Below are 23,728 nucleotides of genomic sequence, written 5' to 3' on the forward strand. Positions count from 1 at the left end.
TGTGATGTTTAGGTAAAAATTTTCAATATATTTTTTGTTCCTAGTTCAAGAAAAAAAAAATTATCACCAAGAATAGCCCTTCCTTAAAGAGTAATTGAATAAACATAACTGCAAAAGTATATATCTTTTTTAACAATAGTTGCATACATTTGAAAAATGTTCAGTGGCCTTTTTGTTTCCAATAATGTATTTTTAATTAATATGCATAAGCACCCACTCAGTTATGACCACCAAACATAACTCGTTAGTCCTGATGACCACATGAGGTAGATGATGGCAAAAAAGGAGATAGAAATGCTTACTTATGTAATAACTTTAATGCTTACCAAAACCATGACATCATGTAATAACCTTAATGAATAAAGAGCTTTGAGTTTACTGATAGATGTGTCAGTTTGTGGGATGCTATTTGTTAATTAAGCAACTTTAAATCAGTTTTTAAGTTTCAACACAAATTTTCAGAAGTCCAGTGAAAAACAGGTATTAAATACTAAGCTATGTGTAGCATATACCTTCCACAGTGTTTGTGAGGATGCTAGCAATACTCATGGCTCTTTCCCTTAAAGCAGGATCTTCGAGGAAGTCCATAGAAACGTGGAAAGAGCCTGATATTCTCTTCCTCATTTCTGCTTCTGTAGTGGTGCCCTATACAGGGAACGATAATAGGTTAGACCATGTTGGAGTAATAAGATAAGCAAATACTATATAGAACCCTGTTATTAATGTCTTAGCTTGGATACGTGCTTCGTGCACTTCAATTTCTATCATGTCAGACTTCTATTACTTTTTAGTATCTTTTAAATAATTTTTAAAAGATATCAGGCAATAGTTAACTACTGTTCAAGACTGAGAGTTTATTTACTTAACTTTTGCATATCTTTCCTTCAAGCTATGAAAAATGATTTAAACAAATGGAAAAGGATTGAGTTCAAAATAGTGTATAAAATTTTTACAAACTGTAATTTTTTTTCCTTGCTTCTGCTGACAGAATATTCTGGGTTTTGCAAAATAATAGTCTGTCCCCCTAGGCAAACTGTAGCAAGTAAGAAAAGTCTGACTTCCTCATGCTTCCTCATGCTAGTGTTTTTTCAGTAATATGAGTAGACAACTTTGAACTAAGCAAGAAATTTTTTTGAGACATCTTCTCTTACCTTGTATATGGTAAGAGAATGGCAACAATATGCACTGTGCATATGTTCACAGACATCTGTATTTTTGGAAGTATGTATTGAAACGTGATCTTCCAATAAACTATTTGTTATCTACACTACAGAACTGCACCAGCAACGGATGTAAAATATATAGGAATGAGAAATAAATGATAATAAAGAATTGACAACTTCCTTACTTTTTTAATGGGGCTGATAAGGAAGAATATTATCAAAATTAACTAATAATGTTAATTTTGATAAAGTGGTAATAGTATCATCATATTGAGTGCAGTTATATGATAAATTTTTTGTATACTATTTTCAATTGTATAGTAACTACGGTTTTGCAGACCATAGCCAGATCTTTAGATCAGCCAAAGTAAAGTATAGCACAGTAATATTGTATAGTGCTTTAATGAATGTGTAAGTAAGTTAATATTTTATTACTTAGAAACTGAAAATTTCATTTGTTAGTTATGAGAAATTTGTAAGTAAATGCTTAGGTTGCAAACCTATCTTAGCTGTTTTACTTATTAAAATTTTACAAGATGCAGAAGCATTCACAGCTTGACCAACCAGGAAGCATTGCCAAGGGTTCCATTCTGTAGAAAACACTGGCTGGTGCAGTAAGAAAAGGCCACGATGCCTAAGCTATTTAAAACTTTCTTACATTGTCATCAGTAGCTGGTTTATCTATTATCACCTCTGGCAGAAGCTGTCCAACAGGCGATGTAGGAACAGATGGTCCACCAACTAGGGAAACCACCCCATTGCAATCCACAGTGCTGTGCATCTTCCCATTCACTGGAAACACTGCCAGCATCCTGGATGACCTACTGGCCTGGCTAATGTTACTGTTGCGCCGTTCACCGTGTCTGCGCGGCACAAAGAGAGAATCTCTTCTGCTATCATTGTCTTCGAAAGTACTGTGCTCATCATCAGCAAAGTCATTTTCTGATCCTATATCCTTTGCTCTACCTCTGAAGCTGAAAAGACTTGTTCTGCTGTTACGCCGCGGAGAAAACAGGGAGCCTCGAATGCTCAGCAAAGACTGCAGGCAGAAAACAAAATAATTGTGATTATTAGCTGAAGCCTTCAAACTTAGCATTGTTACTAGGATAGCATGGGTGGTTTTTTTCTTATAGGAGAGTAACGATTTTTCCCAGAAGATAAATGCTGCTGTGAAATCTTTGTACGTATTTAATTATATTTGGCAGACAGAAATACCACTGTTCATGGATTCTTAAGACAAAACCCATTTTGAGCACCCCTTTCTCCTAATGTCAGTTAGAGTTGCTGAGTAGTTGCACAATACCCATCAAGCAAAAAAGGGAGCCTATACATGAACATTCTTTCATGTACGCAGCATCCTGCACATATTAAACCAACCTCCAAACATGGAAGCAGGAGGAAAATATGAGGCTATCAATAATAAAAAAATACTGTAACATTTTAATAAGTCTAGATAATATATAATCACACTAAAAAAACACCCCACAGAATCAATCAGAGAATATTTTAATATGATTTTTAAAAAATCCTACTATAAAAATAGAGATATGAGGTTACACTTAATTCTCTGTGGTTTTTTACAAGACAATCTAGCAGCTACAGCACTTTATCTCAAGCACTAACAATAAAAATAAAGTTTAATGAAAATCTCAGCATTTCCGTTCTTTATGCAGTAGGGTCATATTACAATACCAGGAAGACTAAAGTAGATTTGTAACAGCCTATGAAGACTTAAATGTATGCTTCTACTAAACTATATGCAATACCTGATGTGGAGAAGAATACTTCTTTTCATATGTCAATCTATTGCCTTCAATAGATAATCGGAAACCTTTCCTTCTGATGCTGTCTTCTGATTCAGACTTGTGAAATTCATCTTCATCTTTTTCCTCTCCTCCAGACTGTTCTTTCTGTTTTCTTTTTTTCCTTCTGTTTCTCCTCTCTTTTGCACTCTTTGAGCTCAATTTTGATGCCTCTGAGGAACTTTCTGAGAGCCCTCCTGCTTCTCCCCCAGCGCTGGGCTCCCTTGACTCTGCAGATGCTGTTACTGCTGCTGCTGCCACCGCTGCTGCCTGCCATGATGCAGAATGAATTTGTGTCACTGAGCAAACCCCAACATCACGGATTTTTTTTTTTAAACTTACTTATACAGAATTTCTGATCCAAACATGCTGGATCTTAACACTTTCCATAGGATATCCTCTCCCTAGTTTTTTTCTAATTTTCGTTACTCAATTGACTCAAGATATGTGTTGGTCATAGCCTTCTCCCATCTTTCATGAGTAGTTTTAAATGTAGAAGTCTAAAAGACTGTATTAACGACACTAGACTAAGAAAAACATAAGAATAATGTATAGCTAGTTTTGAATATTCCTTCTTGATTATGGCTGGATGTCACAATGTCTTTAGTGCAGAACAGAAAAATCTCTAAGTTGTCTCTGTTGTTGAAGGCCCAGCAGGGTGTTTTATAATTCCAAATTCAGAAAGCAGAGGGTGAATATCTCTAGTAAATTTACTTCCATAAAATTCTGCATTATTACATCGTAAATTCTACCTGAGCTGCTTCTTGTTGCTTCTTCAGTTGTTCCAGCATCTGTTGAAATTCTGCCTCTTTCTGTTCTGCTTCTTCCATGGTTGCTTGATTCTGTTCTTCATAGGCCATGGCGACCACAGCCAAGATCAAGTTGATCAGGTAGAAAGAACCCAGAAAAATTACCAGAACAAAAAATATCATGTATGTCTTCCCAGCAGCACGCAGTGTCTGGAAATAAGAATACATTTATAAGCAAGAATACCTTAACAAAAATTCTGGTTTTCACATTGTTAAAATTAAGATAACATAAGAAAATTGATTTTATGCCTCTTGCATTATTGGGACAAACATATTTAGTCTATTTTGCATTAAAAAATTCTTACCAATTGATAAAGGTTTTCCCAGAAGTCTTGAGTCATCAAGCGAAACAGTGACAAGAAAGCCCAGCTGAAGGTGTCAAAACTTGTGTAGCCATAATTGGGGTTTCTACCAGCTTTCACACATGTATATCCTTCTGGGCACTGCCTACAAAGACAAACTGGGTGTTACCTTATATTTTAATATTATCGCCTGGAATGTCCAGGAGAAGAATAGGGTTAAAAAGTGGATTTTTCTCTAGTTAACCAGACTAGAAATAATAGCAGTTGTGATTTTTAGTAGAAAATTATTTTAAAGGACACTAGAAAAATTAAGCAGGAAAAGCACATAAAATTAGTGTAAAAAGTTTAATCTAAGCTTCCAAAAAATAATATTCCAAATAATTTCTTTAATTATCACAGAATAACAGAATGATATGGAATTGGAAGGGACCTCTGGAGATCATCTAGTCCAACCCCCCTGCCAAAGCAGGTCCACCTAGAGCAGGTTGCACAGGAATGTGTCCAGGTGGGTTTTGAATGTCTCCAGAGGAAGAGACTCCACCACCTCCCAGGGCAGCCTATTCCAGTGCTCTGCCACCCTCAAAGTAAAGAAGTTTCTCCTCATGTTTAGATGGAACTTCTTATGTTCAAGTTTGTGCCCATTTCCTCTTGTCCTATCCCTGGGCACCACCGCAAAAAAACTGGCCCCATCCTCTTGACACCCACCCTTTAAGTATTTATAGGTGTTGATCAGATCCCCCCTCAGTCTTCTCTTCTCCAGACTAAGAAGACCCAAGTCTCTCAGCCTTTCCTCATATTTATTAATGTTGTAACGTTGATGTCAATGTCAGTGTTTTCTACTGTCTGAGCCTGTAAGTACTCATATGTGCAGCTGGAACTGCAAAATAACATAGGTTTTCCAGCTGCTGTGTCTGTTACTTCTCATCCAGGCAGGAGCTACACTAATAACAAATTACTGATTCATTCATGCAAAGACTAAGCTCATCTAACCAACCCACTGAGCTCTGACAGGCAACCCAAATCCTCAGTCCAGTGTAAAATCCTAGTATTTCTTATGTGAACGAAAGTGGTTACTCAAAATACAGCCCCCCTCCAACTGCACATCTAAAAACCATGAATCTATTTTCTACATGGTACAATAATATGATGAAATTTGGCCTTACCCAGCATCAGAGCTATTTCCGCAAAGCAGAGCATCGTTTTGCCCTTCCAGAAAATAAAAATGACCTGTTTAGAAAAGAATTTTTTTTAAATTTTAAAATTCTGAATATGAAAGTTTTCTATGAAATAAATAGTCCTGCTCTAAGAGTGTTAAGGTGGTTTCAGATGCAATTTTAAAAAATCAGTATTGTTTTTTCAGCATGACCATAACTTTAGAGTAAATGACAGTACGAATTGCAGTCAGGGCTATCACTCACAGCACTTATTGGTAAAATGCCAAAAATGTACTAAAAATCCTGTCAAATGCTGATGGATGTAGATGAAATGTACACGTCTCCCTTCAGTCTGATAACTGAGCTAAATCACACTTTGTGAAATTATATTGTACAGTTATTTATTATAATAAATAAATTATATCTGGAAAAAATGTACTGGTAATTTATTTCAAACTTTCTGATCAGTATTGCCAAGGGTTCCAGTTTGTCACTTACACACACTTCTGACAGTTATCTGTGAGCTCTGCAAATATGTGCAGCTCTGAAAATATGTGCAGCTCTGCAAAAAAACACCCAGTTGCCAATGGCTCTAACTGTTACAGGTGTGTGCACACTGCAATCAGCCCTCTGATTGGTATGGAGGCCCTGGTATATATCTAAATTTAACTCGCACAGAATTACTGCAACAATCAACAACTCGTGTAGGCAGGATTTTAGGAGTATATGATGAAATTATCGGTCACTTTAGGAAAGAAAAATTGGGTAAATTCCACCAAATTGCCCTGTAGCCAACCATTCCATAATCTGTATAGTAATCTTGTATTTAAATGACATTTTAGATGGCTTAAACAACAAAGACATTGACCTATGTATTCTTGGAAGAATGCGCAAAACGTTGTTCTTATTAAGATTCACTTTGACCGTATCCTTGAGAAGTGCTTTTCTTTTTCCCCTTAAAGCACATGCCTACAGTTGCCAAGCTCTTGATTTTGGAAGAATTATCACAGGAGGAGCTTCCTCCTGTAGAAAGGATCTGCCATTTGGTCACAGGCTTGAGGATGCAATTTACACAGGATCAGACCAGTGTAAGCCCAGTATCTCATTTGTGATGGAGACCAAAAGCATTGCCTCTGGATGTCTGTAAGGACAGGACAGGGCAGGGCAGAACACCTCCCCAGCTTCCAATAGTTCTGAAGTACAGCAACTTCAGAGTTAAGGTCATACCTTTTTTGCTTCCTGAGAAGATTTAAACCTCCCATTTGTTTCTCTTCCACTGAACTGGCCTGTTAGATTTCCTTAAAATTATCTCATCTGAAATGCGACCAGTGCAGCTGAGTTTAAACTTGACTATGGCTGTACCAGCTGTGCCCCCCAAGCAGGGTTACTACATAAGCTAACGAAGTCTGAGTCTGAGGAGATGTCAGAAGATACTGGCTCTGAGCATTGAATTGCTGCAGGAGGGTCACGATCCCCGGGCCAGCTGTATCTCTCCATCCTGTGAGCAAAATCACCCTTTGAAAAAGGTAGTTTTTAAGCTGTATGTAGACCCTGTTCTGACACTGTGTAGGACTCAATTTCAGTGTCTAATGATACACCTGCATCTTGGAATCATAGAATCATTTTGGTTGGAAGAAACTTTAAGATCATCAAGTCCAACTGTTAACCTAGCACTGCCAAGTTACCACTAAACCATGTCCCTCAGCACTACATCTACACAGATTTTAAATACCTCCACGAATGGCAGCCTGTTCCAATGCTTGGTAATCCTTTCAATGAAGAATTTTTTCCCAATATCCAATCTAAACCTCCTTTGGTGCTACTTGAGGCCATTTCCTCTTGTCCTATCACTTGCTCCTTGGGAAAAGAGATCAACACTCACCTCACTACAACCTCCTTTCAGGTAGTTGTAGAGAGCAGTTAGGTCTCCCCTCAGACTCCTTTTCTCCAGAATAAACAATCCCAGTTCCCTCAGCTGCTCCTCAGAAGACTTATGCTCTAGACCCTTCACCAGCTCTGTTGCCCTTCTCTGGAAGCACTCTAGTACCTCAATGTCTTTTCTTGTAGTGAGGAGCCCGAAACTGACCAGAGCATTCAAGGTGTGGCCTCACCAGTGCCGAGTACAGAGGGACGATTAGTTCCCAAGTCCTGATGGCCAGACTATTTCTGATACAAGCAAGGATGCTGCTGGCCTTTTTGGCCACCTGGGCACACTGCTGGCTCATACTCAGCTGGCAGTCAACCAACACCCCCAGGTTCTTTTCTGCTGGGCAGCCCTCCAGCCACTCTTCCCAGAGCCTATAGCGCTGCATGGGGCTGTTGTGACCCAAGTGCAGAACCCAGCTCTTGGCCTTGTTGAACCTTATACCACTGGCCTTGGCCCATCGATCCAGCCTGTCCAGATCCCTCTGTAGAGATCTCCTACCCTCCAGCAGATCGACACTCCCGCCTAGTTTGGTGGCATCTGCAAACTTACCAAGGGTGCATCTTACAGGGTACAATCTTCTGTACTGTGCAAAGTGCACAACCTTATGTGCGGCCACTGCCATTCTGGGCTGGTATGCATTGCGGAACAGCACTGTGCTGAAACACAGCTGTAAACAGTAAAGGTAGCTGACATGATGCTGACCACAGCTGACCCTTATGAAGCAAATCTTATTCTGCATTATGTCAGCTAATCATGGTTAAAACATGCTGGAACGTAACAGCTGGTTGGGAAGAATGCAAACCTGACTTGATATGGTTTGCATGGAGCAGTCAGTCATGATCAGTACTGCATCAACTGAGCTGAATGGCTAAAATAAGGTCTGTATTCAAGTTCTGTGGTTGAGACAAGATGTACCCTGTAAGCATGCTGTACTTGTCAGCTCCACAGGAAATAATAGCCACCCAGGCTTTCTCCAATTGCATGGATAAAACTGTGAAAAATGCTCAAAATATTACCATGGTAAGAAAATTTTTATAACAAATGCTGAGCATTATAAGCATGTGTCCCTAACTAGATGCAAAACTCTGAATTGTATTTTACCAAAGTAATGTGAGAAATCCCTCACTACATCTGGTGTATGTTTGGCTCCCCCTTATTTCATTGGGAAATGGGAAAAAATCCCTGGTGAGTGAGCAGTTTACTTCAAGAGAATTTACAGTTGTTTGGGTAAACCTAGGGTGATGACTGAGATTAATTGTTATTTCACAAAATAGATTGAGATGGTATTTCCCAGAAAAAATTTCTTATGGCAAGCCTGCCAAGATAAACTTCAATTTATCTAGCATTAATTTTATCAGATTTGCTATCTTGGAAAAAGAAAAATGAAGAAAAAAGAGTGCTTGACTCACTAATGCCAGGAGTGCTTACATAAAGTCTCTAAATTGTATTTCCAAAAATGAGCTCACTGGCAAAATTAGGGCTTACATGCCTTTTTTGCATAGTATACACAACTCCTGGCATTACTTTTATAATTCCTACAAAAGACAGTGCCATTGCACTGCTCTGAGCTCCAGGTAAGTCCCTTCTTACTGCCCTGTGACACAACTGATCTAAGAAACATCTCTGTATCCTGTCTGCCCACCTGCAAAAAAAGAGCAGGAAGCTGTGACAAGATAATTTTTCTCTTTGAAAATGCTGGTAAGCAAGGACAAGCTTATTAACTTCATAATAAGACTCATAATTTCATTATAAATTTCATAATACATAAGGAATCCTGTGTAAATATACCAAAGGTTGAAGAAGGCATTCAACAAAGTACCTTCCGTAACTAATTCAATTCAGCTTTGTTTTTTAGGGGGCTTCAGGTCTTCTTTAAATCAGATGAAATCAGAGCTTGAGTTTACAGATTCTTCATTAAAGAAACAGGAAATTAAGTCTGAACTTGAACTCTAGATCTTCATTAGGAGACTTTGCTGAGACTTTTTTATACCCTGTGGCATGAGATCTCCAGTAATTCACATGTTCAAGTAAAGTGAGCTTCACAAAAAGATTGCATCTTGATTTAAGAAATTCAGATGGAAATCTATCACAGTAAATGATCAGCTGTGTGATCACAGTTAGAAGCTGTCTGTCTTCTATTTGAAATCTGTCTGGCTTTGACTTGCAGCTATTGAACCTGTTATAACTCTTCCTCCTAGATCAAAGATATGTCTATGATGAAATTTCTGTTCCCCATGAGGTTTTTCTCAACTGTGATCAAATCACCCCTTAAACCTTCTCTTTGATATGCTAAGTAGGTTGAGCTCCTGGTCTATCTTTGTATAAAGCATGTTTTCCAACCCTTTAATCATTCTGCTCTTTTCTGAACACCCTCCAATTTTTTAACATTCTATCTAAATGGAACTTTATATAGTATTCCAGCAGCAACTGCAGTAGCACTAAATACAGGGGTAAGGCTGCCTTCCTGGTCATTAATTTATTTATGTGAACAGGATACTATTTAGCTTTTTGGCTGCAGAATCTTAGCCCTAATTTGTCAGAGTCCTGGCTACTCCACAGTGCCTTAGGTGCTCTAGCCTCTTTATCACTAACGGCTTTCCAACTGCATTTCTCAGTTGCAACTCCACAACCTTTCATATAAGCTGCTGTGGCAATGTTTTCTAGAGCCTCTGTGGCACTATTTTTCCTTTGTTCTCATGCTGTTTTTCATGTTGCTGTTATTCTCATGACATTACACCTGCAAACAAATTATTGTTGCAGCAGGTGCTCACAAGAAGCAATTGTCTCTGGTGGGAGATTCACCCCTCTTTCTCCCCCTTTTTCCTACTCCTTTCTTGTAGCTTTTGGTTTATATTAGATGACCTAATAACGTGCATGTACAAGTCTAAAAAAAACCAACCAGCCATGCAGCATCCTCCCTGATTCAAAGTGCATTCCAATTAGTGCTAATAGCACTGTAAGCAGGAACAACCTGTAGGGAGTTAGAAAAGATGCTAATGAAAAACACACAGCTGCTATGGGAAAAGTATTATGGAGTGATCACTGCTGCACTGGAAAGATGCTCAGGGGAGGAGACTCATCTGGGGACCCCACCGTTTCTCTTCACAGCTGGCTATTGTAGTCAGTTTTCTCTTTCCCCTTCCCTTTTCTTCCTCTCTCCTTTTGTTCTTCTTTTGCACCAAAAGTAACTTTCACTGTTAGAGATTATGTGTTGCCATCAGCTACCATCTTTATGCATGTGAACCTGACTCAACATGAATTGCGCAGCATTGGCTTTTAGTGTTTGGGATCTTAGATTTGTAACCTCACATTTAACTGTACTGAAATGCATTTCTTTTTATGTATTCTTAGTTTGCCAGACTGCTCTGTATCAGCAAAAGTGGTTGGAAAATCATACTTTGGGAAATCATCAAAATGGAAAAATGCATCAAAACAACTTCTGAAGAGGTTTGTCTGAGATTGCTGCTGTTAGACCTTAAAAACCACCCCTTTCTAATAATAAGGATAGTGAAGCACAAGAATGGATAGATGATGAAAATACTGAGGAATCCATCACTGAAGTCCTCACTGAATGTTAGAAGTCTCTGACATCTGTCAGAAATAACATAGCAGCCTGGTGCTCATCTTGTTTTGGAGTATGGGAATGGAAAATGCTTAAGACTATTAAATAATTTTAAGAACTCCTTTGGACCTCTTTCTGTCTCAGGAGAGAATTGGATCTGGCAGAGGGAAACGAAAAAAAGAGCAGTATCACATAGAGAGACCGTGTTCCTTGTTCCCTCTTCCATGCTGGCCTTTGGAGCGGACCTGTGAGAGAGAGAAAACACTTCTCCTGCTCTGTCTTAACTAAATGTATCATCCCTTCCCCTCCTTATTTCTAAGAAGTGGGTCAGCCACAAATCACTTCAATAAGAATTATGCTGACAATACTTACTTTCATCTTCAATGTATCCCTTCCAGTCAAATGGAGTCACTGTTGAATTAACCAATGTACCGTTTTCACCTATGGTGCTGTTTAGCTGGGAAGTAATATTTGTTTCCAGAGTAAAATTGTCTGGAGGCCACTGCAGGCATTTATTCCTCAAGTTGCCCATGAACAGCTGCAGCCCTATTAGTGCAAATACACTCAGACAAAACACAGTCAGGATCATAACATCCGAGAGCTTCTTCACAGATTGAATTAGGGCTCCCACGATAGTCTTCAAGCCTGAAAATGCAAAGGAACTTTTACTCTGATGTTCAAAACTTTTTGAAAGCATAAAAATGACAGTGTCTCCCAGTAAAGTTATAAATTTCATGCAGAAGCCCAAATAAATGTAATGTCTGTGAAATAACATTTTTGTGAAGAGCTTTTTCACTTGTGAAAATGAATAAATAGCTGAAATTTATGTTCATTTGAAACCGTGAATGGAATGAGTTGCATATATTTCAAAACACTTGTTTTAATGCTAAAACAAGTGACTTTGTTTTATTCATGCTATACATGAATCTCATATAAAAGTCCTCTTTCTTTTTATTTGTCATTACCTCTTGCCCCAAACCTTTGCTACTATCAGTTTTATAACATACTACATTTAGAAGACAGTAGTAAAAAGCCTGTTCAACAATAAATAGGATTAAAATTTAATGCTATAAAACTGGAGATGGTTTGGAAAATCATAGAATTTTAAGATAATAAATCCCCCATGCAATGCCCATGCTATTCTTTATTATCTTATTCCTTCATCTTCTTACTAAGTCAACATTTTGAACAGTTCAGTTTTTAGACACAAATATTCACAACAAATACCACATAACATCATGTAGGTAAGATACACATGGGTAAGAAAACTTCAGGATCACTGATATTCGTTGAATGTGGAGAAGAAAGCTTGACATCATACGATGCAAACCACACACGCTGTGTACTGCAATGTCTCATGCACAAATCTGTTAAACTCAAAGGCTGATTTCAAAAGAAAAGAGATCATGTTAAAAAGCAATGAATCAGAGATTTCAGTGAATTCTAACATCTTCTGATTCCTGCTTTTTTGTGAAAAGAAATAAGACATGTTTAAAAAATAAATTCTGTTTCAGTGAATTAAAGTCAGCCTCAGTGTTTAACCTAGCTCTCACCTGGAATGACTGATATTGTTTTCAAAGCTCGGAGAACTCTGAATGTTCTCAACGCTGAGACATTGCCCAGGTCCACAAACTCTGTCACATATCTGTAATAGGGGAGTTCACACACAAACACAATGACAGGATAAAAAGGAACAGTTGGGAGGTACAAGGGGCCTAACACCTTACACCAGTTACTTCTTACCTGGGATTACAGAAATAGTTTTCAAAGCTCTCAATACTCTGAAAGTTCGAAGAGCTGAAACATTGCCTAGGTTTACAAATTCTGTTACATACCTGTAGGATTAAATCACAATTATTCAGAATTTAGGCAAAGTTTATGCTACTTACTTGGGTCTTTCATCAAGACCGCTTTGGCGTTTTTAGCAAAAAAATTAAATAGCAACAGTCAGAGGTTTACCTTTCACTGCAGTTTGCCTTGCATTAATATGATTTCAGAGCCTTCAGTTAAATTAAATGTCTCTGAAGTGAATCGCAGTGATTTAACTTTGAAAGCCTAAAATTTATCTAGACTAGATTGGTAAGTTTGGAGAATGAAGTCAAAGGGATGCTCCTTTTCTGCTCAGAGAAAAAAACGCAGGACATGAAATTAGCCTCTCTAATACTAGCTGTACTAATGGCTTCTGCAGTATTTATGTTTACATCAAAATATGCTTATTAGAATTTCAAAATCATTTTAAACAAAAGTAAATCCATACAAGAATTTCCATTTAACAAAATTGATATGTGTCGATACTAATTTCATGCCCTTTTTGCCCTTCTCTTTCAAAGAAAAAGCAAAAAACAAAAACTTACGCAAAGGTAATAACAGTGAAATCAAGCCAGTTCCATGGATCTCGAAGAAAAGTAAAATCTTCTAAGCAAAAGCCTCTTGCAATGATTTTTATGAGTGACTCAAATGTGTAAATTCCAGTGAACGTATACCTGGAAAATATAGGAAAATTTAATCAAAATAAGTAGCAACATTTTACATTGGTATTCTGATAGAAATCTGATGATCAAACGGAAGAGTTTTTTATTTCAAAACTGGAAAAAAATACAGTAAATAAGCAATTTATTCTCAAATGCACGATAGTCATTGTATATACTTGTATATTTATATGCATTAGTTGTGACATGCTGTTGAAGTACAGCAGTCATCTTGTACACATATCAAAATAAATAAATCTATTAAATAAATGACATATATTACAAATTTATTGGTGACACAGTTTGAAAGTATGCAACACTAGATCTGTTACTGATAACCAAGAAACTTGTGAGCATAAGAAACTGCATACTGTCTGAATCATTAACATCTAAAACATCTAGTATTAACTCTAAAATGGGAAGAATGCAAGCATGTACTGAATTCTCACTTTAGGAATACTTTTGCTTATATGCTGTCCTTAGCTGACATGTACAAATAGATGGCCATGGTTCTGCTATTAATGCAGTGCTGTAAAGGAGGGGTAAAAACATTGGGTAGATGCTAAACCATGAAGATGAGAAAAAACTAGTGGAATCTCAGTAGAATACTATCTGTAAACAACTTTCATTTTTTTTCTACCCAATCATTCTACTAGAAGGAGATTTAAATAATTATTCAACATTTCTACGTATTTTAGAGAGGAAATAGTGGTAGTGTCTCATGATAGTTCCAGCCAGCACACATGACTGCAGTCACTGGCATGCTGACTCTTCGAAGAACAGTCAAGGATATCTTTAAATAACATATGCAACTTACTCTACATTCTTTGTCCAGTCTGGAGGGTTACTCATGGTCATAAATACACAGTTGGTCAAAATAGTGCACATGATAAGCATGCTGAATAATGTAGATATAGTTAAGGAAAACACAATAGTAATTGATACAATATCACATCAGCCATATATCTTAAGTACATTAAAATATTGCCACTTAAACAAATCTTTTAGACTTTGGTAAACATTGCACATATATTTTGCTTAACCTGGTAGTTTTAACTTTAGAACATTAAACTTTAATATTAGGCTTGATTTGTTCATGTTCCAATGTTGATTTGTTGATGTCCTCATGTTTTGTTTTCAGCTGGTACTGAAAGGCGAAGGAGACGGCTCTTGCGTGTCTGGGAGTAACATGTGCTGAGAAACAGCCAAAACCAAAATAATGTGCAGAAGAATACTGTTTTACTTAAGTACCTAACATGACTGAATAAGTGTTAGTCTTTCACTTCTACGATTTTGGTACTAAATTCAACAGCTGGCATACACAAGGTAAAAAAAGTTTATCCTATTTACCTATTTATTTTATTTTATTGAGAGTTGTAGAGAAAGCACAGACCATCCCAGCACAGCCAGTCTGTCAAAAACACAGAACAAAACACAGAATACTGTTTTTAATTGCTGAAGTGACTGCATTCCGTGTTTCCCTATCACTCACTTAGCGCTACATCCTTCAGTCAGTGAAACAGAATCCACAGAGAGCTCACAGATTAAGGTGAATTATTTTCCAACATTATTTTGGGGCTCTCTCAAAACATGTTAGCAGCAAAAGAAGAATCCCTTGTTCTACCAATGCTATAATTTGAGAATGGTCAACTGCTTGAAAAGCATGGAAAACGTGAAGATTAGCATGAAAATTACTTTTTATTTAGAGTACCAGCAAGGAACAATTAGGTACTCTGGGACTATGAAACCCAGACTAACAGCTCAAAGGGGCTTATGGCAGGGAGGTGAGACAGTTCACTGAGGTTTCATTATACCCAATGTGATGGCGTTGGTTCACACTGGCTCTACAAACATTGTGGTCCTTCTCTTTTCATGGTAATAAAGTAAACTCGATTATTTAAACATTTGGAAATATGGAAGTAACAAAACTAGACCAAAACCTGACTCAAAATGGCCACATGATGGCAGCAAAAAATAAGAACCACTACGCCTTTACACCAAATGGTTAACTCAACTCTAATTTTTCCTCTAGTCATCTCTCTAAATTACATGTTCCTTAAAAATAGTTGCATCAACATAACTGGAAAAGAAGCTAGCTTAAAGTAAAGAAGGACATTTACAGACAAACTTGCATATAAGATCCCAGGATTTTTAATTTCTTTTTTGTTTGGCCTTTTTTTTTTTTTTTTTTTTTTTTTTAATCAAGAATAAAGCATTTTTTTGTTTGGAGTACATTTTTATGCCATGGGCAAAAAAACCACCCAAAAGCCAACCATTCATTCGTGGTGAAGGAGGAATAGAAGTAACATCTCAGCCTAAACTTTGCAGAAAATTTGTTCAAGCATTAAGATCATCGCTTACAACTGCTGAACAATTCAAACTTGAGCATATCTTTTCAAGTAAACATTCAAATAGCTGGGAAGGATTTAGCTGCCTGATTCCCATAGGTAGGTCCGTGACCTTTGTCTAAATGCCTGACCAAGTAGTGAATATTGTGGTATCTTTCGCTAAGTTACTTAACTCATTTTGAATATCATGTTGTCATACAAGCTCTGTACAGTTAAAATTGTTGTTCGGTGGCTTAGAATAAATGATTAGAATGCCTTACAATGCTTGTCCTCACAGTCCGCAGACATGTCTAAAGAATCTGACTTAATATAATTGGGAAATTCCTTTAAATAAAGAGAATCCATTTTGGTAGTTGAAAAACTTGGAGATGCCTGGCTGCAGCTTCAGTAGCCTCATAAAACAAAGAAGTGAAATGACCTTTTAGGAGAGCTGAGGTTTTATCCCCATACATTGTATTATGTGTTTAGAGCTAAGTATCATTCATAATAAAGGCCACAGGTAGATCCTTGCACATTGCTCACTCTGTACATAACTCACCACATCTGTGAGCTGCATAGCCAAACTGCTGTTCACTCTTAAAGGGAGCAGATGCTCAGTAGGGCTAACAGACTTTGAAATCTAAACTCTGGCCATGCTTTCCCTTTTGGGAATCTCAAATATAACTGACACATTCAATGTCTGTGCCTCTCTTTCTTCTTCTCCCACATTTTGAGTGTCTGATTTACAACTTCAGTGTTCCCTTAATGTACTCTTTTATGTTCTATAATAATTCAACTATACACATAGATAAACAATTCTGATATATGATGACGTCTTAATGGAAATGTACTGTCTTTTTTATGCTCTTCCCATATAGGCAAGCAGTAGGGTCAGAGGCACTATACAGCCTCAAGATAATCAATTACTGAAGCAGCTGAAGTCTCTTATCACCTGTGTGGACATGGTGGAAGATGAAGATTGGAAAAAACAAATGTTGCCAATTGGTTTCAGAGATACCTTCTGGCAGTCAGGCCACACTGAGTAACTCCTTGCGCTCTGCAGCTCCAGCCACTGCCACCTCCCTTTTTTTTTGTCTGCTCAGCCCTTTACCTATTCTTATGTTTTCATCCTTTCCTATTAATTGCCAAAGCCTGGCCATCTCCCATTGCTCTTGTGTTGCCCCCTTGGTTCCACACTCTACCTTAACTCAAATCAGGCAGGCAAAGCAGAATACTAGGAGGTGAGTCAGCAGAGCATGAGAGAGAAATTCATGCTGTTACCAGTTCCGGTATCTGGGATTACATTAAGTCCTGGCAATGAGAAAGAGTAATTGCAGGGAAAGTCTCTGAGCACTGGGAAGAGACACTCTGTTTCTTTGCAGGGGGAGCAACATCTGACCTCATGTCTGGGCAGATGTGATCAGAGCACCCTGTACGGAGGTTCAGAGAATTTGGAGGACATACAGATGAAGTTTTCCAACCAACATGCCAATTTCATCGTGCTCAACACATCTTTCCCGCTGAAAGTGAAAGGCACAGTTCTGTTACAAAGGCCAAAATGCCAAACACCCATCTCAAAACATGAGGGCAGTAGAGCTAATTGATAAAAGTCACAATATTATTAAAAATAATAAGAAACTTTACCTCCTAATCTTTTCCTTACAGATGGTTAACCTTGTATAAGCAGCTGAAATCTAAATTGCATTACGGAACATATTATGTGGTTCTTAGTTAAACACCTTCATATTTGCAGTGTTTGTACTATACTGCATAAAAAAAAAAAAAGGAAAAGAAAAAAAAAAAGAGAAGAAAAGAACCTGTACATCTATTCTTAAGTTTAACACAAAAAAATGAAAACACTCTACGTCTATCTCAAGATAAAAATAGCCCATCGCATAGTTGGCTGTTTGGATAAGAAATCAGTCCATATAGTGAAAGGAAACCTTCTCCTATAATAGAGCTAAATTACATGATCACACAATCAGTTAATAGACAGAAGGAAAAATATCGTAATTGCATATTGCTTATTAGAATTGCTTTTGTTCTGACTGCCATCAAGACCAGCTGGATAGTCTTCGAACACAATTAGGAGGAACTTAAAACCAAAACCAAACTCAGCAATCAGTACGCCAGTAAAAACATTACCCACAACTAGCACAGATGCAGGGTTGGAAGGTATTGTAAATCAGTCTCTAGCTTGAATGGATGAGCATTCATTAAAGGCTCCAATCTGACAGTATCTGAGTTTCCTTGCCATCACCACCACTATGTCTGTAGGTTTCTGTCAGGTCATTTAGCTACTGTCCCCAAATGCTCCCTGACTCCTCTCCAGACACCTTCCTCCCCTTCTCTCACTGCTTTAACTTCCAAGGAGCTCAGAGGAAAAGGTCTTCTGAATCAACAGCAATCAGCCTTGTTTCTTCCTTTTTTCCAAAGACCTAGAAAATTCTGCCAGCGGTCTCTAACAATAAAGCATCTGCCTTTGACTAACTGTTCAATTTTAAAAGTCTTACTGTCACACTGAAGTTTTCATTTGGTGACTACTTTTCCCGGTTCTGGAGTTTTGCAAGAAAAGTGCACCAAAACCTCACCCGCTAGAAATTCCCATCAACCTGCTATGGACATCGGGCACCAATCCCACATGCCAGTCTAAAACTTTACCCATCAGTCACGGTCCCCCAGTCTGTCCACCATCTGCAAGTACAGATGCTTTGCAAGCTGCCTGCAGGACTGCTGCCTATGCTTTCTGGCAATGTATTAAATTTAGCAGAGGCCTATGGTGCAACTGGGCAGGTTTGGGAATGTGAGATTCAGCATACGTGAATCAGGCTTCCAGGCACACTGCTGCAACGAACTATAAAGCTGGTCTTGAGGGTGGCGTCAGAAGGACACCTAAAAAGCAATATAAACATACCTCTGAGTTAGCTGCTCCCGAGCAGTTGCATATCTGCCTAACTGCTTGCAAAACTGAGAGCTCTTCTGGAATTTGTGAGCACAAATTGCATTTTTTTTTTTTTTTAAAAATTGTAATTATTTTATTAATAAGCTCCATAGTGCAAAAAATAATCTGGGATGCAAAAAATTTCAATGTTAAAATAAATCTGAATAAACTTCTGAAAAATTGATCAAGATGGATTCTTAAATCCATCTGCAGATTTGTACAGCAGAAGTATTGAAATTCAAGACAATAGCTAAAATGTAACTGATATATACATATTTTCTAGTATTTATTAAACCTTACCATAAGTTTTTCACTATAAAATAAAAATAAAATTAACAGTCTTTATGAAACAAAAACCTTTATTTACAATGAAATAAAAAAAGTTATGAGTTTTCTTAATTTCAGTGTGTAACGTTTTGAAACACCATTGAAAAAGGATATGAATGTACCAAAATTTTAATAGCTATTTTTCTAAGAGGATTGAAGGGAGTTAAAATGTACAGGGCAGAGGTGGCACTGAATCGGAAGATTGCCTTCCCTTTATTCAATACTATAAAGGTCTGAAAAAGAGAAAAAAAAGACATTTTATAAGTGTGTATTCAGTGTAGATGCTCATTTTAAAACTGTTCCTAGTGAATAATAACCAAAATTGTAACTTTTTGAATAGTTAATATTCAAAAACCATGACTCATATTTTAAATAAAACTTATTTCCAGTACTTACCTGAAGTACCTGACATATGAAAATGTAATTCTAAATATGGAACATTCAATTCATTAATGTTTTTATAATACTTCTTCATTAAACAACCTCAATAGAGTAATATGATAAATTTACTTGATGTGTTTCTTGTAAAAAAAGGTGCAGAAATTAACTATAATTATAATTTTATTTATGCTTTACCATAGAAAACACTCTCTTCCATTTTGAAATACCATAAGCAGGGAAACCTTACTAACGCATCATTGACATCCACAGGTAAGAGAAATCCTTACAGAAACTGATTTAATAGACTACCCATTTGTTCATTGTTTTTTATTCCAGTCTGTTTCTTGGTCTTTGTGCTGAGGAGAGAGAGAAATAGCAATAACACATATAGCCACAATTAGGTAGATCTCTGAGGACTGTGGGCATCTGAATACACCTTACCAGAGGAGAGCAAGAAATACACCCCAGATGACCTCCCTGCACAATTGGGGTTTGCAGGTGTGAAACTTTCTCAGTTCCCATACAAGAACTTGTTAAATTTAAATTTTAACAGCTAAAGAGCCTATCAAATTCAGAGAAACTTAAAGGCATGCAAGCCTTACTTCAGAGAATTGTAGAAGACTCTGTAGGCTGAAAGCTTGTCTATTTGTCTCAAATAAATCCGTGAGCCAAATATAAACGGTACGAGCAAACCCTACAAACATTGCTTTGCTTCCACTGCAGGCCATCATGGCTGCAACAGCATTGAACCTACAGCATGGGAAATGTGGACTGTCAGGTTTCTTTGTGGCACTAAGGTGCTCTTCAACTGCAAGATCAATCAGAAAAGAATGAAAAACACTGCATAAGGAAGGCTTAGTAGCACAGAAGAAAGCTGCATGCAATGGAAGGGATGATGCAAGGATTTTAGCCTAAATTCAAACTGAATTAAGAGGCACTGAAGAATCTACCCAAGAGAAATGTCCAAATTTGCTTTTTTGGCTTTGTCAGAGTTATGTATTTTGTAAAGAAGCTATGATAAAGCCATAAGGCCTCCTTTTTTTTCATTGTGCTGCTAACAATGGGAGCTGCAAACTAGAAAGCCAGTGGAAGTGTGAGAAAGGGTATGCTGGTCTCTTCTGGTGTCCGTGACATCAAGCATCACTTCAAGACTGTAAGCAAGTGGACTACAAGGCTATGTCTGGGAAGGCCGTCAGACAGAGAAGATATGCCGAGGAGGTTCAAAAAGGATGAATCTTCAGTCTGCTTAAATTTGGGAAGTTTAGTATGTATAGACCATGGAGTACAGATACATATCTCTAGGAGAACCCAGGAGGTGGAGAGAGTCGTGGAGATGAGGATTTCCACCAGTCTGCGACAGATAGTACTGAAGGCAGAGGAGAGGCAGGGATTAAGCCCTGAGGAAAAACTGTCCCCATCCCAACTCGCTTGCTGGATTCTTCTCTGAGCATTCTCTCCATCATAGCTCTGCACATCATACCTTCCTGTACAGACCAAACTCCTGAGACTAAGAAAGAATATTAGTGAGACTTAATATTGCCTGAGTACAAACTCAAGATGTGTAGGAATAGTACAAGATATGTACAAGTGATTTCCGCACTTCTGCACAGAAATGGAGAAACTGTATAAAACTGAGGACAGAAGGATAAAGCCTGGGCTAATGTTTCCAAATTACACTTCCAGTTATGGATTACAGATAACTACAACCTTCAAAGCATATCTGCAGATGACCTGACCTTAAATGAGGCTTTCATTTTAAATACTGAAGCAACCAAGCAGATGAATGATTTTTTGGCACAATGTTACAAAGCCTCACATCCCAAGGGGGAAGGTGAGTTTCCTTTCCCAGGTCTGTCCCCAGCCCCCAGGACTCACAGCTAAGAAGCCTCCAGCTCACGCTGTTGGCTTTTGTAGCTATGAGGTAGTTGACAAAATACATTAAAAATCACACTGCCTACTAACTGTATCTAAGCCTACACCACCTACATTTAGTCAACCTACATTTCTTTAAAAATCTTTGAACACAAGCATATTAAACATACATCTCTTTTCTAACATGCCTTATGGAAAATAACAGCATGCTGGCACAGCTCCAGTTTCAGTTGGAAGCTGCTGCTATTTTAGCTGTTCTACTTTCTGCTGCCCTGCAAAAGCAGAACCAACAAGACATAAATTCCCTACCTCAGTTCCAATATTTCACTCAAAGCATCTTTGTCACTGGGGCCTTCAAGAATGACTTTGTTAGTCCTGTGACTTCTAGCCTTGAACATCAACTAAAAATTGTATCTTATCTCTGAAGAATTTTCATGAAAAAATACAGATAACAGCTGATATCCCACCCCTGCATATGCTTCCCTCCTCAGTAAGCCTGCTATATTTCACTCCAGTCTCAACCCAGATGCAAGCCAATGCGTAGGCAGTGTGGATGAACATGAAGTATTGTACCCAAAGCTGCCAGGACAAAGTAGACATACACTGAGAAAAGCTAAATAAATTCTCAACAAATTGTAAGATTAAGGTTCGTATATGAAGGATTATGTATACTTTTCAGGGCTTAGGTTTTATGAAGTGCTTTAATCATTTTATAAAGGCAGGAAAACTGCTCACACTCAAAGTATTAACTGTGAATATAAATTCAAAGAAATCCCTAAAGAGAAGTCTCTGATTTGCCACTTTTGCATCTGTAACCTGGATCTCAGTTCTGTAACTTCTGCAATACTTGATTTAACTCAGAAATTGCATTCTTAGCAGGGCAAAGAAGGAGGACTATTTTGAGAAGATGTAGCTAAGAGGGAAGAAGTGTCCACACTGAACAAAGACATGGTCTCCGAGAACCTTCTTCTTCCGAGAACAAAGAGTTCCCAAAACCTTATTTCTTTTCTCGTTGCTCCAAGTTAGTTTTAAACGTAGTTTCCTGAAGGCTACATTTTTCAGGCCGCCTGCTACTCCTTTGCATTTCCACTTCCTACAGTTAAATAAACACTATCTAAAACCTCATAGGACCCTCTGAGAGGCAAGAGGCGACATACTGTTTAGCTGGGTCCTTAGCTTCTTGGGAAAAGCCCCAGGGGCAGCTAGAACAAGAAACTCATGACATATTGGAAGTTGGCTGCTTTTTTTTTTTTTTGTGGTTATCTTTTGAAACCATGTTTTCTAGCAATACCTTAATTTTTTACTTTGCTAGAATTTTTCAGTTAAAAAATCTTTCATTTGCAGTTATCAAATATATCTAAGATCACTAGCGCATTCTCCTTTTCTGATGTAATGAAGTTCAGTAAAGCAACTTCATAGAATCTTTTTGTTTCTGCAATCTAAGACAAGACTGGGAATCCCAGGAAGTAGTGGTTTGATCAGATTAGGGACTGATATTATCAAGTGACAGGACAAATGGAGGCACCTTTCCTGACAGACATCATTCAACATCCTTCTGGCAAGAGGCAGGGCATGGAGTGACAATCAAAAATGTTATATCTATATTATAGCAAGGAAGAAACTGAAGTAAGACCAATTTAGTTCCACCTATTCTTTCCCTCCTCTTTAATGTAACAGCCTAGGTTCAAGAGAAAATAGCCAGCCCTTAAAAGTATGAAACCAAGTGGACCAGATTTTGATGCATGCCTGGAGGTCAGGATCTTAGGGGGTTCCAGCTGATCCTTTCTCTGTAGACAGTGATGTGAACCTCCTTGATCCTTTGTGATGGCAGCTTGAGCATGAACAGACAGACACTATTATACTGGGAACACACAGATTTGCACTTACACAGAAGCAGAACGAAAAAAAATGAGTAAAGTCCAAGTTCATTTTTACTCAATTTTGGATTTTTAAAAAAAAGGAGCATTGCAACCATTTAGGATGTTAAACTTCACAATTCTAAAGATCAGCATTATTGACCACAACAATCAGCAGCATTTCACTATAATAAAATCATAACAATGTAAGAACAGGTATTATATTATAACAAAACAATTATGTTTCTTATCCTTTCAATTTCAGGTTAATATTGGGCATGAATATGTCCTCTTTGGTTGTAGGTTCTGCATAGAAGCATGGTTACAAAACCATAAAACTAGCACACCTATCTGTTTTTGTTTCTCTTAAAAGGTTTTCCCATTTTTAACTTTTCATCTCAGGGATACCTTTTCCACAAATTATAGCTGTCGCACCAGCTCAACACATTTTTTTATTCCTGTCTTATTCTGTATTAAACCGTATTAACTCATGGCATTCACAAACCTATGGCTTAGAAAAAAGTCCCAAAGATGAAATGTAAAACACATTGAATGTTTCTACATTCAATGCATGCAAAAATACAGTGAACTTGCTCAATCTTCCTACAAAAATAGGAAAAAAACCCTCTGCAAGTGGGATGCAATACTTGCATATGAGGCAAACGATGGATGATTTCACTCATGACCCAAATTTGGAATAAAAAAGATATTTCTAAAACTCTTGTACAGGTCTCCTGAATAAACACTGACCATGTTCATTGGTATCATTTGATCAGTGCTGTAGGTAACTTTTTTTTATTGCCTATTTGAAAGCTTAGAGGCCAAACTGATCCAGTT

At 37.6% G+C, this 23,728-nt stretch overlaps 1 protein-coding gene across 2 annotated transcripts in view; it reads right to left on the minus strand.

The window, feature by feature from the left end:
- Window positions 1-23,728, minus strand: part of LOC141462802 (sodium channel protein type 1 subunit alpha) — a 67,510-nt gene that overhangs the window by 41,039 nt on the left and 2,743 nt on the right. Inside the window, exons 2-12 of one of the 2 annotated variants that reach the window (XM_074144845.1) lie at window positions 18,897-19,015; window positions 14,005-14,094; window positions 13,074-13,202; window positions 12,273-12,364; window positions 11,092-11,364; window positions 5,240-5,303; window positions 4,080-4,221; window positions 3,718-3,924; window positions 2,930-3,235; window positions 1,822-2,202; window positions 513-645 (exon numbers count right to left, since the gene is read on the minus strand). In XM_074144845.1, the coding sequence (XP_074000946.1) occupies window positions 513-645; window positions 1,822-2,202; window positions 2,930-3,235; window positions 3,718-3,924; window positions 4,080-4,221; window positions 5,240-5,303; window positions 11,092-11,364; window positions 12,273-12,364; window positions 13,074-13,202; window positions 14,005-14,094; window positions 18,897-19,015 (1,936 nt within the window). Of the gene's footprint in view, window positions 1-512; window positions 646-1,821; window positions 2,203-2,929; window positions 3,236-3,717; window positions 3,925-4,079; window positions 4,222-5,239; window positions 5,304-11,091; window positions 11,365-12,272; window positions 12,365-12,462; window positions 12,555-13,073; window positions 13,203-14,004; window positions 14,095-18,896; window positions 19,016-23,728 lie in introns of both variants that reach the window. The other variant, XM_074144846.1, reaches the window with a different exon arrangement.

Source organism: Numenius arquata, chromosome 3, assembly GCF_964106895.1.
Source record: "Numenius arquata chromosome 3, bNumArq3.hap1.1, whole genome shotgun sequence".
Classification (NCBI taxonomy): domain Eukaryota; kingdom Metazoa; phylum Chordata; class Aves; order Charadriiformes; family Scolopacidae; genus Numenius; species Numenius arquata.